Source organism: Pygocentrus nattereri, chromosome 11 (assembly GCF_015220715.1).
Source record: "Pygocentrus nattereri isolate fPygNat1 chromosome 11, fPygNat1.pri, whole genome shotgun sequence".
Lineage (NCBI taxonomy): Eukaryota > Metazoa > Chordata > Actinopteri > Characiformes > Serrasalmidae > Pygocentrus > Pygocentrus nattereri.
In genome coordinates, this window is record NC_051221.1 from 19,588,810 (window position 1) to 19,605,361 (window position 16,552).

The window sequence follows — 16,552 nt, forward strand, 5'->3', positions numbered from 1 at the left end:
CAACCCCATATTTATCCACATTTTGCATTTTCTTGTCTTCTTGTCTGTGCAGTTTTTGTCATAGATAATGGCAAGATTTGGGATTTTGAGTGCTTATTCGTAGGTAAATCTTGTTATGTGTGCAGTACCCTTTTTGTATAATGTGCACACCCTTACAACCAAAGATTATCCTAATTTTTGACATTTTTTTTGGATTTTATAAGCCATGCCCTGCATTGGGTCTTGGCAACCTTTTTTACTCAATCTTTTTATTGATCAGTTAGAGGATTGTTGGTTATCGACCATAAAAAAGAGAACTCTTGAAAGGGCGAGTTACTCCAGTGACGACGACAACTGCTGGGCTGCTGGAAACAGGAGTAAAAGTGTCGCATTTTGCCTGGATGAGGCTGTAACTCATGCTGTGGATTTTGTGTGAAGGGGGGTGGGTGGTGGTAGAGGGAAAAGTTGTTTCAACTCTCAGCTGGACATATTACGACCAGGCACAGCTGAACAAGCACAAAAAGGGACACTGAGTGAGCCAATAAGGTTGTTCTCTGAAACAGGGTTACAAATGGTCAGCTATTGCAAAGCATACTTGCCTCAGACATTTGATTCACACAGTTTAGTTGTAGGTCTGTAATCTCTATACTTGGACAAAAGCTTCTCTGTCTTCTTCCCATCCTGGAGCAGTAGGGAAATCCTCAAACCACAAAATACAAGCGTTTCCTTCTGGGTCAAGCTGGATCCAAGGGACTTACCCATGAACTCTAGTAACCTTTTTACTGTGGCATTGTGCTGCCTGGCTTGGTCCAGATATTTACTAGAACTCTCTATTGGAGACCTTGTATTGGAAGAATTTAGAACAATCCTGGGAGCTTGACCTTTCTGCTGAAGGAACACTTCAACAAAATCTTCTCACACTCATACTAAATTTAACTGATCAACCCAAACATGCTTGGACATGTCTGAAGTTTGCTTCTTTAGTTTTGCACTGGAGCTGTGAATAGGGTTGCCAGGTGGTTTTGGACAGTCCTATATTTCAAGGTTCAATTGGTACCAGAATCAACTGGACATATCAGTGTCGAGTTGAGTCTGGTTCTTGATGCAGTCCATTTGTGGAAGTAGGTAAAGAGCCATTCAAGCCCTGCAGATTGAGACATATGCAAAGTTAGGCTATGTTATAGTATTAAAAATATAATAAATAAATATAATAAAAATAATATTTGACCTCCAATATTATAGAAAATATGGTGAAAAATGATAAAAACAACCAAATAAATCAAAGAAAATTTAAAAGCAAACAAAACCAAACTGTTTCAGAGCACATGATGTAAAGTTGTGGTCTACTTGTTAGCTACATTAGCTTCCATTTAAAACTGAAGAAGCAAACATGAGAAACTAAACATGCTTTCGCTGATGTCTAATTTTAAGATAAGGAGACATTTGTGTACATTAGATTTTTCACCAAATTACCCCTCTAAGTCCAGCACTTGCTCTGTGCACTTGACAGATAACCACCTAAGGACACATTTCACTTTATTTTATTTCACACGATTTTCTCTACATCTGTATGTGTTTGTGTTTAGTGTTATCTGTGTTGTCCTGGATCAGTGCAACAGCTGTCCAAAACGCCCTCCCTCTCCACTCTCTCTCTCTGCTTGCATGCCCTCTTCTGTTGGTGCACTTTTAGACAAAATTGGAAGCATGTGACAATTTGGCTTTCTGATGTGGCTGAGTGAGTCAGATGAGAGCTAACAATTTTCCTCAAGCACATCAGCAGTGCTGAAGCTGCCTGTGTCATGTCCCACACCTCTGTGCTCAGCTTTAAATGGAATGAGCGACAATAACTTTTCACTCCTGTCCTGTTTGTCCCTGCTTACGACTCATGTTCTTGTTGACTCAGGACTTTGCAGGGAAAACACAGGAACAGGGACCGAAGGACTGTTCGCAGCTAGGTCAAAGTGTGTCTACTTCTCTTTCCTCTCACTCAGTCATTTGCAACTTTTTTCAGTCTTTCTTTTTCAGTCATAATTCTTTTGATTGTCTTCTGTTTCATATAAGAGCACATCCTGCTTATGTTTGGAAAAATGTCATATAGAAGAACAAGCTTGTCAAGGTGATGTGTTTGCTTGACTGGAGAGTGTTCAGTTTGGCAGGCTCTTAGGGCTGTCACTCCCTCTTTCAAATCATGGTGAATAGAACATAAAACATTAGTCAGACAATAGCATGAGAACAGTGGAGACCTGGACAAATACATTGCTCATTGGGCTGGTGTACACAGGATTAATAATCCATCTCATCTGGCCACCTGCGTAAAAAAGGACTTTCATTTTGATGTAGAAACTCTACAGATACTACAGGTCAAAAGTTTAACTTTCTAGCATTGTAAAATAAACATAGAATAGCCAGTTATATACAACCCCAATTCCAATTAAGTTGGGACATTGTGTAAAACATAAATAAAAACAGAATACGATGATTTGCAAATCCTTTTCAACCTATATTCAGTTGAATACACTACAAAGACAAGATATTTAATGTTTAAATGGATAAACTTTATTGTTTTTTGCAAATATTCAGTCATTTTGAATTTGATGGCTGCAACACGTTCCAAAGAAGTTGGGACAGGGGCATGTTTACCACTGTGTTACATCACCTTTCCTTTTAACAACACTCAATAAGCGTTTGGGAACTGAGGACACTAATTGCTGAAGCTTTGTAGGTGGAATTCTTTCCCATTCTTGCTTGATGTACAACTTCAGTTGCTCAACAGTCCGGGGTCTCCGTTGTCGTATTTTGCACTTCATAATGCGCCACACATTTTCAATGGGAGACGGGTCTGGACTGCAGGTAGGCCAGTCTAGTACCCGCACTCTTTTACTACGAAGCCACGCTGTTGTAACACGTGCAGAATGTGGCTTGGCATTGTCTTGCTGAAATAAGCAGGGATGTCCCTGAAAAAGACGTTACTTGGATGGCAGCAAATGTTGCTCCAAAACCTGTATGTACCTTTCAGCATTAATGGTGCCTTCACAGATGTGCAAGTTACCCATGCCATGGGCACTAACACACCCCCACACCATCAGAGATGCTGGCTTTTGAACTTGCAGATTTCGCCAGATTCTCTGAAACTTTTGCTGATATTATGGACTGTAGATGATGAATTCCTTGCAATTGCACATTGAGAAACATTGTTTTTAAACTGGTGGACTATTTGCTCACACAGTTGTTCACAAAGTGGTGAACCTCGCCCTGTCCTTGCTTATGAATGACTGAGCCTTTCAGGGATGCTCCCTTTATACCCAATCATGACACTCACCTGTTTCCAATTAACCTGTTCATTAATTTCTCTGTGCTACAGAGTTACAGAGCCTCAGTGATTTTGGTCTAATATGTTTCTTTTCAGGCCTCTAACCCCTGTAATGTTCTTACAGCTGGCCAGTATGCGGAGCTGGAGTGACCTGCGAAATGAGATCCTCTTCCTCACCCAGAATGCTACTGGTTCACCCAGTCAGATGTACCAAGCTGTATCCCGAATAGTGTGTGGACACCCCGAAGGTGGCGGGCTCAAAATCAAGTCACTTAACTGGTATGAGGACAGCAACTACAAAGCCCTGTTTGGAAACTATAACAGCAGTGATGAGGAGCCGGTTTCAGTGTATGACAACACAACCAGTAAGTAATCTTACTTTGGTATCTGTTTAGTAATCATTCTAAATTATGTATCAACATCTTTTCCAATTTTAAGTCTATTTAAAAGAATTTTTAGCTGGAAGGCATGCTAAAAGGGGCCATGCTGTTCAAAGGCTCTGAATATGTTAAGATTATGAATATTTTATACTTTGTTTTCTGAGACTCTGTCAGAAATACCTGTTCCATTATGTGATTGCAGCTCCTTACTGTAACAACCTAATGAAGACCATAGAGACTAGCCCCATCTCTCGCATGATCTGGAGGGCTCTGAAGCCACTGCTCATGGGAAAGATCTTGTACACCCCTCATACACCTGCCACACAGAAGATTATCCATGAAGTAAGTAGCCTCAGCTTACCAAGCACCCAGCCTGCTGTTAATGCTTGGCAGAAAATTGTGGTTTTATTTATTGAATTATTTATTGCGGTTATTATTAATAACAGTTTAGTTTTTTATGTTAGTAAACTGAAAACATCTATGTCCTATCATGGGAAGTTACTTTTGATCATTGTAATTATTAATATTAGGAGAAGTTGAACGAAGTGATTTTACTTCTTTAGCAAGTGAAACAGTTCTCTTCTTCTAGGTCAACAGGACATTTCAGGAGTTGGGTGTCCTCAGAGATCTGGGCGGAATGTGGGAGGAGACCAGGCCCAAAGCCTGGAACTTCATGGAGAACAGCAAGGAGATGAACCTAGTCCGGGTACATTCTGCATTTTGTTCATCACTGCCCCCCTGTGGCAGGCACAGTCTCAGTGCATTTCTAGAGCTGAATGTACAGACACAATTGCTGGTGCTTAGTCTATGTAATGAGCTTTAACCTTGCTTTTTTGTACACAGACATTACTGCAGAACAATGCCACAGCCACTTTCTTCAGCACCCAGCTCACTGGAACTCAGTGGAGTGTCCAGGATGTTATCAGTTTCCTGTCCAAACAGTCGGAGGACACACGCCCACATGGGACAGCATTCACATGGAGAGATGTCTTCAATGAGACTGACCAGGCCATTATGAGCATATCCCGCTTCATGGAGGTCAGTTTTTGTTCCTTTTCTTCACTTTTCCTGCTTAACCTACCATCATAAACCCTTCCACACCACAACAAGCTGTCTTTGTGTCTGTCAATTTTAAAAGCACAAAGGATGTTGTTTATTTGATCTAAATATACTTCCAGTTTTACTACATTTTCCTAACTAGTTTGTTGTAAGTGGTTGACCTTTGAATAAACAAATTACATGAACTTATGACATAGATGAAAAGAAGAAGTGAAAGCAAAGTAGCAAGCAGAAATCTGTTATGTAGACCAATCAGGAAGACTAACATCATTCCATTTGGAGACTAATGGTTTAAATCTGTGAAACCAAACTACATGGAGATCATTTTTAATGATTGTGTTGACTCTCATTACAAAGTAATTAAGTCACTGAGTGAGAACCACTACAAAAAAAGATAGATAATGAATGAGCATCATAGTGAGAACCCCTAACTAAATAAATATCTTGAATATGTTTGATAGAGTGTAAATATGTTGGTTTTTTTTTCAAAAATAAGCTGAAGGAGTGTCTGGCATCAGTATAGAATATTAACATTGGCATACGTATAAACCCTTTCAATCTGTGTGGCTATTTCTAAGCCTCAAATGAATATTGTTTAGTAAATATATTGTAAAAATAGCAGCTAGTAAACATTAAACCACTGTGTGTTTGTTCTTACAGTGTGTAAATCTAGATAAACTGGAGCCTGTGAGTACGGAGGAGAAGTTAGTCAACGAGTCTCTGGGTCTCCTGGACAACAGGAAGTTTTGGGCTGGAATTGTGTTCCCCGACATCGACTCAAACAGCTCAGAGCTCCCACCCCATGTAAACTACAAGATCCGCATGGACATAGATAATGTGGAGCGCACCAACAAAATCAAGGATGCGTAAGTAAATTCTTGCCTGTTTATTTTATCCTTTAAAAGTCAAGCTATATTATTATCATTTTGTATTAATGAAGTACTGTAATATTATAGTAATTTCAAATCCTTGTCATTCATGTCCTCTTCTACTTATGAATATAAATATGATGTCAATTGAAAGGCTAGAATTCACATTTTTAACACTTCTTTTGATGATCTGTGAGTGAGATATTAGTAATATCGAATTACACTATTCTGTTATTGTTGATCATAAAAACATGTAGCATTAATTTAATATTTATTGTAATTTCTTTCCACTACTTCAGGTACTGGGACCCTGGCCCCAGAGCTGACCCATTTGAGGACCTGCGATATATCTGGGGTGGATTCTCTTACCTGCAGGATGTTATAGAGCAAAGTATTATCAGAGCAGTAACAGGGACCAAAGAGAAGACCGGAGTCTACATCCAGCAGATGCCTTACCCATGCTATGTTGATGATATGTAAGTTTCTCTTAGTTTCCTGTTTTGCTAGATAGTCTTTGATCTTTGGCTTTGTCTTTGTTTGCTTGTATTGTAGAAGTGACTAAAATATTTGTAGATTGAATCTTTAAGGCATCAATTTTGTCTCCTTTTTGTCTGTAGTTTCTTGCGTGTGATGAGTCGTTCCATGCCGCTGTTCATGACCCTCGCCTGGATGTACTCTGTGGCCATCATTATTAAGAGTGTGGTGTATGAGAAAGAGGCCCGCCTCAAGGAAACCATGAGGATTATGGGATTGGACAACGGGATCCTGTGGTTCAGCTGGTTCATCAGCAGCCTAATTCCTCTGCTCATGAGTGCTGGACTACTAGTGCTTCTGCTCAAGGTAGCATTACTACATGGATTTCACCACTCATCACTTTCTTCCATGTAATGAGACCAATATAGCGTCCATGATTAACATGAAGATACGCCTGAAAATTTAGTTCATACGATCCTCCTAAATTATCAACAACTTGGCTAGTTTGCATTGTAGTCTGTGTAGTTACTGAATAATAAGCTCCAGTGTGTCATAAGCCTGGGATTTTAAAGGGGTTAAAGAAAAAGCAAAAGCCAATGTGTCACTATGCTATCTTGCTGTTTCTTGAACTCTTAAATTCATAACCCCTATGCTTATTGCTTATTCTTATTGCTTAGGACTGTTATTCAATAGTTAAATAGAAATCAATGCAGATGGGTGAAATTATTCTTAAGTTATAGGAAAGAAATACAACCGTGGGTCTGCCAGCAGCTCCTGGCCATTTAAGGAGTTAATCAGCTTCTGAGTCATATCCTGTCCTGCTCTTTTGCTGACTTTTTTTCTAGTGTACGTTAAATGCAGTTGTGGTTTGTGCTAAATGCAGCTTAATTGCACTGAATACAAGAGTAATTGCACAGAAGACCTTTCCCAGTCCCAATGACATACTACAGAAGTTCAAATCCTATTACTTGTTTGGGATTTCATAGAGTTGCTTATAGAAAAATAGGTCAGTGGTAAATACTTGAGTAATATAAGCCTTAAAAATGTTTGTAATTATAATTGTGTGATAATGGATAATTAGCTCTTTTTAAAAAAATACAGTAGTATTATGTGTTGTATATTATTACTCTGCAGTTGTAGACAGACAAACAGATGAGACACATTCAAGTTAATCATCCTAGAATGACTTGCCCCATTTTCTAGATGATAAATAGATCATTCTTGAACTTATTAATCATGTCTGTGTTTTTCTGCAGATGGGAAACCTGCTCCCCTACAGTGAGCCCGGTGTGGTCTTCCTCTTCCTGAGCTCCTTTGCTGTGGTCACCATCATGCAGTGTTTCCTCATCAGCACAGCATTTGCTAGGGCCAACCTAGCCGCTGCCTGTGGAGGAATCATCTACTTCACCCTCTACTTGCCCTACGTGCTGTGCGTGGCCTGGCAGGATTACATTGGCCTTCCCACCAAAGTCATTGCTGTAAGTTTACAATCACTACTGCATGAGCCAGCAATACTCCTGTAGTAAAGTGCAATTGTGTATGTGACCTCATAACATGTCCAGCACTGACTGTGCTGGTTTATCTAAGATTGCACAAGCATACTGCCCCAAACTGCTATGTTTATCTATAATAGGTGTCACTGATGTACCTGTGCAATGAATGAAAGAGGTTGCCTAGTCTAATTCTAAAGTAAAGAGACATTTTTGTATTGCAACGTAAAAACTATGTGTTTACCAATTCTACATTATCAGCTTCCTATCATGTAACAGGTAATGAAAGGGGTTGGAGCCTTATTATTTTTATGTAAATAGCTCTTCTAAAGCTAATTGCCCTGCTCTATTTTTTAAACATTAACATTTAAGCACATCAGCATAATGCAGTGCCATTTTCTTTCAGAGGAAGAGATTGGACCATGTTAAAATATCTGACAATAATAGAGATTTAACTGTACAACGTATCATAATGTTTTGTATCAATGTATCATGATTAGAATGGTATCTTGTTGCTGGAGCATTAGTTTGGTACACTGTGAAGTATGTCTTCCGTTTCATATATTATACTTTTATCATTTTGAAAGCTCTAATCATTTGCAAATGGACATATTAATATATCAATGTAAAGCACACTTTCAGCCACACCTTATTTTGCTGTATTAAAAGATATATCAAATGGAGCCTCCACTATATCGTATTGAATCAAATTATGATTTTTTTGTGTCATTATATCCATAAATATTAACTAAAAATAATATTATGTAAAATAGGAAGGATAGAAAATAATTATAAAAAGGGCTAATAAGGATGACTGTGTGAACATGTAACATTGTGTAACACTCAGTCCTGTAGCTCCAGCACTCACTCTGTCTTTGTCTGCAGAGCCTGCTGTCTCCAGTGGCGTTTGGTTTTGGCTGTGAATACTTTGCTCTGTTTGAGGAGCAGGGAGTGGGCATCCAGTGGAGCAACCTCTTCTCCAGCCCAATGGAGGAAGATGACTACAGCCTCACCACCTCCATTATCTTAATGTACTTTGATGCATTTCTCTATGGTGTCATGACATGGTATATAGAGGCTGTGTTTCCTGGTCAGTATGGCATCCCCAGACCATGGTATTTCCCATTTACCAAGTCTTACTGGTTTGGAGAAGGAGACCAAAAATTGAAACCCACTATACAGGGGAAGAAAGCAAATGCAGAAGGTAAGAGCAGTAGACCTGCTTGTGTGTTTTATGGCATGTGGTGTTGCAGGACTGTAAACGTAATAGGAATAAAATAATGTAGCTTTACATTTAGTGTTTCTCCCAAAAGTATTCATGACTTTATGTTCATGTATAGCTGTGTGCACTGAGGAAGAGCCTACTCACCTGGACATGGGAGTGTACATTGAGAACTTGGTGAAGGTCTATCGCCACGGCAAGAAGTTGGCTGTGGATGGCCTGACGCTGGGCTTCTATGAAGGACAGATTACCTCCTTCCTGGGTCATAACGGAGCAGGGAAAACCACCACCATGCAAGTATCTGACAAATAAGTGTTAAACAACAGCAACTGTAGCATTTTAGACAAAAAACCCATTTAGTTACCTAGTTAGCCATTTCTGACCATTTATGCAATTTGCATGGTCTTAAATGATAGGGCATACCAAACGTTAACCAAGAACTGATGTAAAAGCCTGACAGAAGATGTTCGTTCAATGTTTCAGGTCTATTCTGACTGGTCTGTTTCCACCAACCTCTGGCACGGCATACATCATGGGCAAAGACATCCGATCAGAGCTGAGTGCCATCCGGCAAAGTTTGGGTGTGTGCCCTCAGCACAATGTCCTCTTCAGCATGTAAGAGCTCTTCATGTTTCAGATTTTTCTTTTGCATTAGCAGCTCTAGATCATATGCGAAGGTTGCATTTTAACAAATCAAGTGCTCATCGAAGTGCTTTCTTTCATTGCTGTCCAGTGCATTCCTAGAAAAATAAAGGTTGAAGACCTCCTCAATTACTGTAATTGACCTCACTTTAGAACCTGTTCTTCAACTTAAAGTTTGGTGTCAGTGTGTTTCTGTTTAGACTGAATCACTGGTCTCATAGATGTGTGCTGTCTGTACAGGTTGACAGTAGAGGAGCATGTTTGGTTCTATGCACGCCTCAAAGGCCTGCCTGAAGATGCAGTGAGAGCCGAGATAGATCAGATCCTGTATGACACTGGACTGCCACACAAACGCAAGTCCAGGACAAGTGAGCTCTCTGGTGAGTGGAATGGATCATACAATGGATAAAACTGACAGGTTTGGTGTCAGGCTAAATGTTAAGTGATAATGATTGTTTTCTTAAAGGTGGCATGCAAAGGAAGCTTTCAGTGGCCCTTGCTTTTGTTGGAGGGTCAAAAGTTGTCATTCTGGATGAACCAACCGCTGGTGTGGACCCTTATGCACGTAGGGGCATCTGGGACCTCCTGCTGAAGTATCGTGCAGGTATAAGCTTCAACTCTAATGCTATCATTCTTGACTTATCATTCAGTTATTGCTATAAAAGTTTTCAGTAACTACTATACAGCTAATATGTAAGCTATGGCGTTATGAGAGTGAGAAACTGAAATGTGGACCAACAACTCCACAAACTATAAAACTATAGATTTGACACTGATTCCCAGTGGGCTCGTCTATATTAAATTGATGTAGTAACAAATAGTAACAAGTAGTAACAAATCTATGAATTAGCCAGTCAAGACAAATTACTCAGTGCAGTGCTGTATGTCTTCCTGCAGGCCGCACTATCATTCTCTCCACTCATCATATGGATGAAGCAGACATCTTGGGTGACCGTATTGCCATCATCTCCCATGGAAAACTGTGCTGTGTGGGTTCCTCTCTCTTCCTGAAGACCCATCTGGGAACTGGATACTACCTCACTTTAGTAAAGAAAGAACCAGAAGCTTCTCTCAGCTCCTGCAGAAACTCCAGCAGCACTGTCTCTTATGTCAAGAAGGTGAGATGTGCCTACTGATATTGGAAACCTGGTTTGTTTTTACATATTATACTTTGTTCTTGAAGGACATTTGTGAAGATTTAAATTGTAACATTGAGTGACATGTCTCTCTCAGGATGATGAAGCCTCAGAGAGCAGCTCAGATGCTGGTTTAGGTAGCGATCATGAGAGTGATGCTGCCACAGCTATTGGTAAGCTTTCAATCTGTTTTTCTGCTTTTTTCAGTTTTCGATATTAAAAAATCACAAAAACATAGGAATTTTTTCTATTTCACAAAATTCAAATCATAGCAAAACATCTGTTCCACACATTAATAAAAATGTGGCTTCAAAAGTTTAAAATCAGCATTTTGAACAATGAGCTAAGAAAGAGAATAAATGAGACTAACATCTAACATTTGCACTCTACATTTAATTCTGTTATTAATCTCACTACTAACCCATTGTGTACCTGGTTCTGAATGTACCTGCAGGCTCTTCATGGACTGACTCACCTATTGTTCCTGCAGACATCTCTCTCATCTCAGGTCTGATCATTAAGCACGTCCCCAACGCACGCATGGTGGAGGATTTGGGACATGAGATTACTTATATCCTGCCCTATGAATCTGCCAAAGATGGTGCCTTCGTTGAGCTCTTCCATGACTTGGATGATCACCTTGCTGATCTGAGCATCTCTAGCTATGGTGTTTCTGACACCACCCTTGAAGAGGTACAACACTGGTTTAAATGTGTCATTGTCAACTTTAGTACCATCAAATTTGTAGCAGAATTTAAGTTTGCCAAGGTAATTGTCCTTTCTCTTTACATGACTGTCTTGTTTATGTTGTTTTTTCAGATTTTCCTGAAAGTGGCAGAGGACAGCGGAGTTGATACTGAAATGATGTCAGGTAGGCCTCTCATCTGTAAATTCACCACAATAATTGAAGAGCAAAGAAATATGCAATGAGGAACCCACAGTGGAAGGGAGAATAGTGTGCCAAATGCATGTGTTTCTATCTGAAAAGATGGTACCGTTCCCATACGCCGACGCAGACGGCATGCTTTCGGAGCGGACCACCAGAGCTGCCTTAAACCATTGACTGAGGATGACAGATTTGATGGCAATGAATCAGAAGCTGACCCCGGTAAGGTTTTATCAATAAATTAGTTCACTATTAGATCAATGCAAGAAATATTCAAGTTAGCAAACATGTTTTCCAGCTAATTGTTTTTGGTTGTGTTTAACAGATTTTTTCACAATTCTTCTACATTTTTGTTCCCTAGATTCCAGGGAGACTGATTATTTGAGTGGTTCAGATGGTAAAGGCTCATACCAAATCCAGAGCTGGAGCCTAAAGAGACAGCAGTTTGTGGCTTTGCTGTGGAAGAGATTTCTATATGCTCGTCGTTCCAGGAAAGGCTTCTTTGCACAGGTGTGAAATCAATAAAGTGTTCTCTCAGCAAAGAGGAGTTTTAACATGCTACTGAACTCAGGCATGATTCTTGGGCAAAATTATGCTGAACAATTTGCACATTTTTTTCAGTTTTAACATATGTTTTAACATATTTATACAGGGCCTTACAAACTGAACTGCAATCTGAATGCATGTACAATCAATTAACAGCTTATTATGTTTTATAAGCATACTCAGTGACAGACTTATTTTTGTTCTGTTTTGCAGATTGTTCTGCCTGCTGTGTTTGTGTGCATTGCTCTGGTCTTCAGTCTTATTGTTCCCCCATTTGGAAAATACCCCAGTCTTGCCCTGCACCCTTGGATGTATGAGGATCAAGTCATTTTTATCAGGTACCCATTTTCCAACTTTGTATACATCTAATCCAATTGTAATACTTGAACATCTTGAAAAGGTGATTAATTAGCAAACACTTTTATGCATTATAATTTGCAGGCTATGTCATTTTTTCCTCACTTTTTCTGATAGTGATGATGCTCCTGAGGATGCCAGCACACAAAATTTACTTGCCGCTCTATTGGAAGGCCCTGGGTTTGGAACACGCTGTATGGAAGGGGAACCAATACCGTGAGTAAATCATGATGTCAAGTAAAAGCAAAGTAATGAAACCTAGTAATCCACACTTACCCAGGAATAGTATGCAAACTTTGCCTTCTGACACCATGCTTGCAGAGGTGCTAATTGCACTATGGGCGATGAGGACTGGTCTGTACCGGAGGTTCCAGAGAGTGTGCTAGAGGTGTTCAGGATGCAAAACTGGACTATGGAGAATCCCTCCCCAGCTTGTGAGTGCAGCTGTGATGGCAAGAAGAAGATGCTCCCAGAATGCCCTGTCAGTGCTGGAGGACTGCCACCTCCAGTGATGAAGATCAGTGAGAGAGACACCCTTCAAAACCTAACTGGAAGAAATATCTCAGACTATCTTGTGAAGACTTATGCTCAGATCATTGGCAAAAGGTAATATTTAATTTGAACTGAATAAAAACAATTGACTCCATAAGTGTCTATTCTCTTATTATTTCTATACAAAGCATTAATGTAGCTGCACTATGTTTTCTTTTCCACAGTTTGAAGAACAAGGTCTGGGTCAATGAGTTCAGATATGGAGGTTTCTCATTGGGTGCTAGAAGCACTCAGTTACTTCCACCTGCTGAGGAGATAGATGATGCCATTTCTCGAGTGAGGGAAATATTTAACTTGGAAAAAGTAAGTTTATATTTATTACCTCACACAATTATTATTATTCTCTCAACAATTAGTAACATTGAAATACAATTTTCCCTTGTCTCTACAGAACTCGGGGACAGCCGCTGATCGCTTCTTAAAGAGTCTCTCTGCTTTCATTAATGGCCTGGACACCAAAAACAATGTGAAGGTGGGCTGATGCTGCATTAAAGCATGTCGACTATTTTATTGATTTATTGTGTCCTATGCTAAAGTAGAATAATTAGTGAATAATTAAGTTAATTAAATAATTAAAGTTAATAAAGTTAATCATTCATGTTAACTTTTTTTTTCAGATCTGGTTCAATAACAAAGGTTGGCATAGTATTGGAGCTTTCCTCAACGTGATGAACAATGGTATTCTACGTGCCAATCTGCCTCCAGAGAAGGACCCAAGTAAATATGGCATAACAGCCTTCAATCATCCTCTAAACCTGACCAAAGAGCAGCTCTCCCAAGTAGCACTGTAAGTGCAATACTACACTGATTGCTTTAAAATACTGTCTAATACAATTGCTCTAATCAGATGTTTACATTTGTTTAATTTAATCATTAAAAACTGGAACACTATGTTTTATTTATCTTTAATGATTTTCTCCTATATTTAAAACTTTAATTCTTTCAGGGTGACAACCTCAGTGGATGTGCTGGTGTCCATCTGTGTGATCTTCGCCATGTCCTTCATCCCTGCCAGCTTTGTAGTCTTCCTCATTCAAGAACGTGTGAACAAAGCCAAACATATGCAGTTCATCAGTGGTGTACAGCCATACTTGTACTGGCTGGCCAGTTTCATCTGGGATATGGTATATGTTTGACTTTTTAGCTCACAATTTTAAAAAAATTCTGTCATGTAATTTACGTGTCCATGTTTGACCTTTTTGAACATGTACTGAATACACGTGTCCCTTCTGTGTTACAGTGCAACTATGTTGTACCAGCAACCCTGGTCATCATCATCTTTGTGTGCTTCCAACAAAAAGCCTATGTCTCCTCTACCAACTTGCCTGTACTGGCCCTGTTGTTGCTTCTGTATGGGTAAGTGGGTCCAACTCAAGCTCTCCTCCAGTGACTACCTATTGTTTTGTACTAAGCAGCACAGTTGAAATAAACAGGCATGTAATGATAATCTCTTTTTCGCTCCCTCTCTGTCTGTTCCTCTCTCTTTAGATGGTCCATCACACCTCTGATGTATCCAGCCTCATTCTTATTTAAAATACCCAGTACGGCTTATGTCGTCCTCACTAGCGTCAACATCCTTATTGGCATCAATGGCAGTGTGTCAACTTTTGTATTGGAGTTGTTTGGCAACAATGTAAGTTTTTTCATCACTGTCTTAACATTGTTACTTCAGTGAAGTCTGAAAGACAAAGTAGTTTTACCTCCATGTTTTATTTTTTCCAGTATGTTAAATTCAGCAAATAAACTGTAATTATGCATTAAAATGTGCAGAAGCAAGTTGTCTATAGAGAATGTGTTAACTTCTTTATGCTGAAATATTATCAAAGCATGTCATTTGACCACATTTGATATGTCATTTGTGTGATGATGTTGGGTTAAACATGTTCTGGAAGTTACGTGATTCAATTAAGGAAGTTACAAACATACTGTCACATCTGAGTCGACAGATTATATCTAGTAATCTTAATCAAGAAATGACCTAATGCATGTCTTACTCACCTTTTCTCTGTCCCCCCTCTTCAGGAGATTGGTGGCATCAATGACATTCTGAAGAATGTGCTCCTGATCTTCCCTCACTTCTGTCTGGGGCGAGGTCTGATTGATATGGTGAAGAACCAGGCCATGGCTGATGCTCTGGAGCGCTTTGGTACGAATAACTTTTAAATTTCAGAGGATCTGAATTTCCAAGGATGTGTACTCTCCTTTCATACTACGTAATTTTACTTATCCCAGTATCCTTAGGATTAATCAGAAAAAACTTTGAGAGTTAAGAAAAAATAATGTAAGGCAGCTTTCTGATACACTAAAAAAGGGAATATGTTGAATTTAGGTGTAAATGATGTTCACATTAATAAAATATCCACAGAACAGAATTTTGTCTCTCAGTTTACTTCTGGCAATAATTGTGATGCTGTAGTATATTTTATTCATGTGGATATGATGTACACATTTGAATAAACTCTTAACTGAGGATGTGCATGTTTTGCTTTTGCTATATTTATCTCTTTTGATTGATTAACAGGTGAGAACCGTTTCCGTTCTCCTCTGGCATGGGACATGGTGGGTAAAAACCTCTTTGCCATGGCAGTGGAGGGAGTGGTCTTCTTCATCATCACTGTCTTTATCCAGTACCGCTTCTTCTTCAAACCTACGTAAGCAACTTCATCCACAAAAACTCAAATAGTAGCATCTTGGTAAGAAAAAGTTGCTTGTTAGAGGATTCTTTGATTGACTGTGGATGCTGTTGGCTGTGCAGACCTCTGAGTGCTAAGCTGAGTCCAGTTGGAGAGGAGGATGAAGATGTTGCCCGGGAGAGGCAGAGGATTGTTAGTGGAGCAGGACAAGGAGACATCCTGGAACTCCGAGAGCTTACCAAAGTCTGAACAATTTTTTAGATTTCTCTCTGTTGCCCTTAGAAGATGTCACTTTGTCAATGCAATAATTTGTTATGCTGTAGCATTATGTCTGCGCTTCTGACCATTCCAATGTTTTTATGTCCAAAATAACAAAAAGTACAATTTTTAAAATATACCAGATATTAAGATTTTTTCTGCAAAAAAAAAAAATCTGTACACACAATCGCGAGTTCTTATCACATCTAATTTATAACAAAACATCACTTCTCTTACTTTTTAGTGTGGTTTTCATCAAAAGTTTAGAATTTTGACAGAATTTATTCTGCTTCGTACAGTGAACTATGAGTGAGAAATAAATTCAAATTACAGCATGCTTTTATTATTTCCGGATATAATTGACTTTAATGGGTAACTTTACTGCTTGCTTGACGGGAGCTCTAATCATAGTGTTGTGCCACAGGTGTATAAGAGGAAACAGAAGCCTGCTGTGGATCGACTTTGTGTGGGCATTCCTCCAGGCGAGGTGAGACATTACTCACATACACTGCTCACTTCAAACATGTCTTGACATAACAGACTAGAGGTTTGACCTTTGTCTCTTCCTTACCCCAGTGCTTTGGTCTACTCGGTGTGAATGGAGCAGGAAAGACAAGCACATTTAAGATGCTGACAGGAGATTCTGTAGTCACCAGTGGAGAAGCCTTTTTAGCTAGGAAAAGGTAGGGCAACATAAGCAGAACCCTTCAACAGGTTAAATACATTTACATGAAAGGTGTGAACATGAAACAATTTTTG

General features: G+C 39.3%; 1 protein-coding gene across 2 annotated transcripts in view; it reads left to right on the forward strand.

The window, feature by feature from the left end:
• The window catches only part of abca1b (ATP-binding cassette, sub-family A (ABC1), member 1B), a 43,140-nt gene that overhangs the window by 20,597 nt on the left and 5,991 nt on the right, over nucleotides 1-16,552 (forward strand). Inside the window, exons 9-41 of one of the 2 annotated variants that reach the window (XM_017722523.2) lie at nucleotides 3,414-3,654; nucleotides 3,872-4,011; nucleotides 4,259-4,375; nucleotides 4,513-4,707; nucleotides 5,389-5,594; nucleotides 5,897-6,073; nucleotides 6,215-6,437; nucleotides 7,328-7,549; nucleotides 8,447-8,765; nucleotides 8,902-9,076; nucleotides 9,267-9,398; nucleotides 9,666-9,805; nucleotides 9,892-10,029; nucleotides 10,323-10,543; nucleotides 10,659-10,734; nucleotides 11,016-11,254; nucleotides 11,381-11,432; nucleotides 11,550-11,669; nucleotides 11,809-11,957; nucleotides 12,207-12,331; nucleotides 12,468-12,566; nucleotides 12,672-12,956; nucleotides 13,067-13,205; nucleotides 13,294-13,374; nucleotides 13,520-13,689; nucleotides 13,849-14,026; nucleotides 14,143-14,258; nucleotides 14,391-14,535; nucleotides 14,925-15,048; nucleotides 15,424-15,553; nucleotides 15,658-15,778; nucleotides 16,218-16,280; nucleotides 16,370-16,476. In XM_017722523.2, coding sequence (XP_017578012.1) covers nucleotides 3,414-3,654; nucleotides 3,872-4,011; nucleotides 4,259-4,375; nucleotides 4,513-4,707; nucleotides 5,389-5,594; nucleotides 5,897-6,073; nucleotides 6,215-6,437; nucleotides 7,328-7,549; nucleotides 8,447-8,765; nucleotides 8,902-9,076; nucleotides 9,267-9,398; nucleotides 9,666-9,805; nucleotides 9,892-10,029; nucleotides 10,323-10,543; nucleotides 10,659-10,734; nucleotides 11,016-11,254; nucleotides 11,381-11,432; nucleotides 11,550-11,669; nucleotides 11,809-11,957; nucleotides 12,207-12,331; nucleotides 12,468-12,566; nucleotides 12,672-12,956; nucleotides 13,067-13,205; nucleotides 13,294-13,374; nucleotides 13,520-13,689; nucleotides 13,849-14,026; nucleotides 14,143-14,258; nucleotides 14,391-14,535; nucleotides 14,925-15,048; nucleotides 15,424-15,553; nucleotides 15,658-15,778; nucleotides 16,218-16,280; nucleotides 16,370-16,476 — 5,165 coding nt within the window. The remainder of the gene's footprint in view (nucleotides 1-3,413; nucleotides 3,655-3,871; nucleotides 4,012-4,258; nucleotides 4,376-4,512; nucleotides 4,708-5,388; nucleotides 5,595-5,896; nucleotides 6,074-6,214; nucleotides 6,438-7,327; nucleotides 7,550-8,446; nucleotides 8,766-8,901; nucleotides 9,077-9,266; nucleotides 9,399-9,665; nucleotides 9,806-9,891; nucleotides 10,030-10,322; nucleotides 10,544-10,658; nucleotides 10,735-11,015; nucleotides 11,255-11,380; nucleotides 11,433-11,549; nucleotides 11,670-11,808; nucleotides 11,958-12,206; nucleotides 12,332-12,467; nucleotides 12,567-12,671; nucleotides 12,957-13,066; nucleotides 13,206-13,293; nucleotides 13,375-13,519; nucleotides 13,690-13,848; nucleotides 14,027-14,142; nucleotides 14,259-14,390; nucleotides 14,536-14,924; nucleotides 15,049-15,423; nucleotides 15,554-15,657; nucleotides 15,779-16,217; nucleotides 16,281-16,369; nucleotides 16,477-16,552) is intronic. The other variant, XM_017722526.2, reaches the window with a different exon arrangement.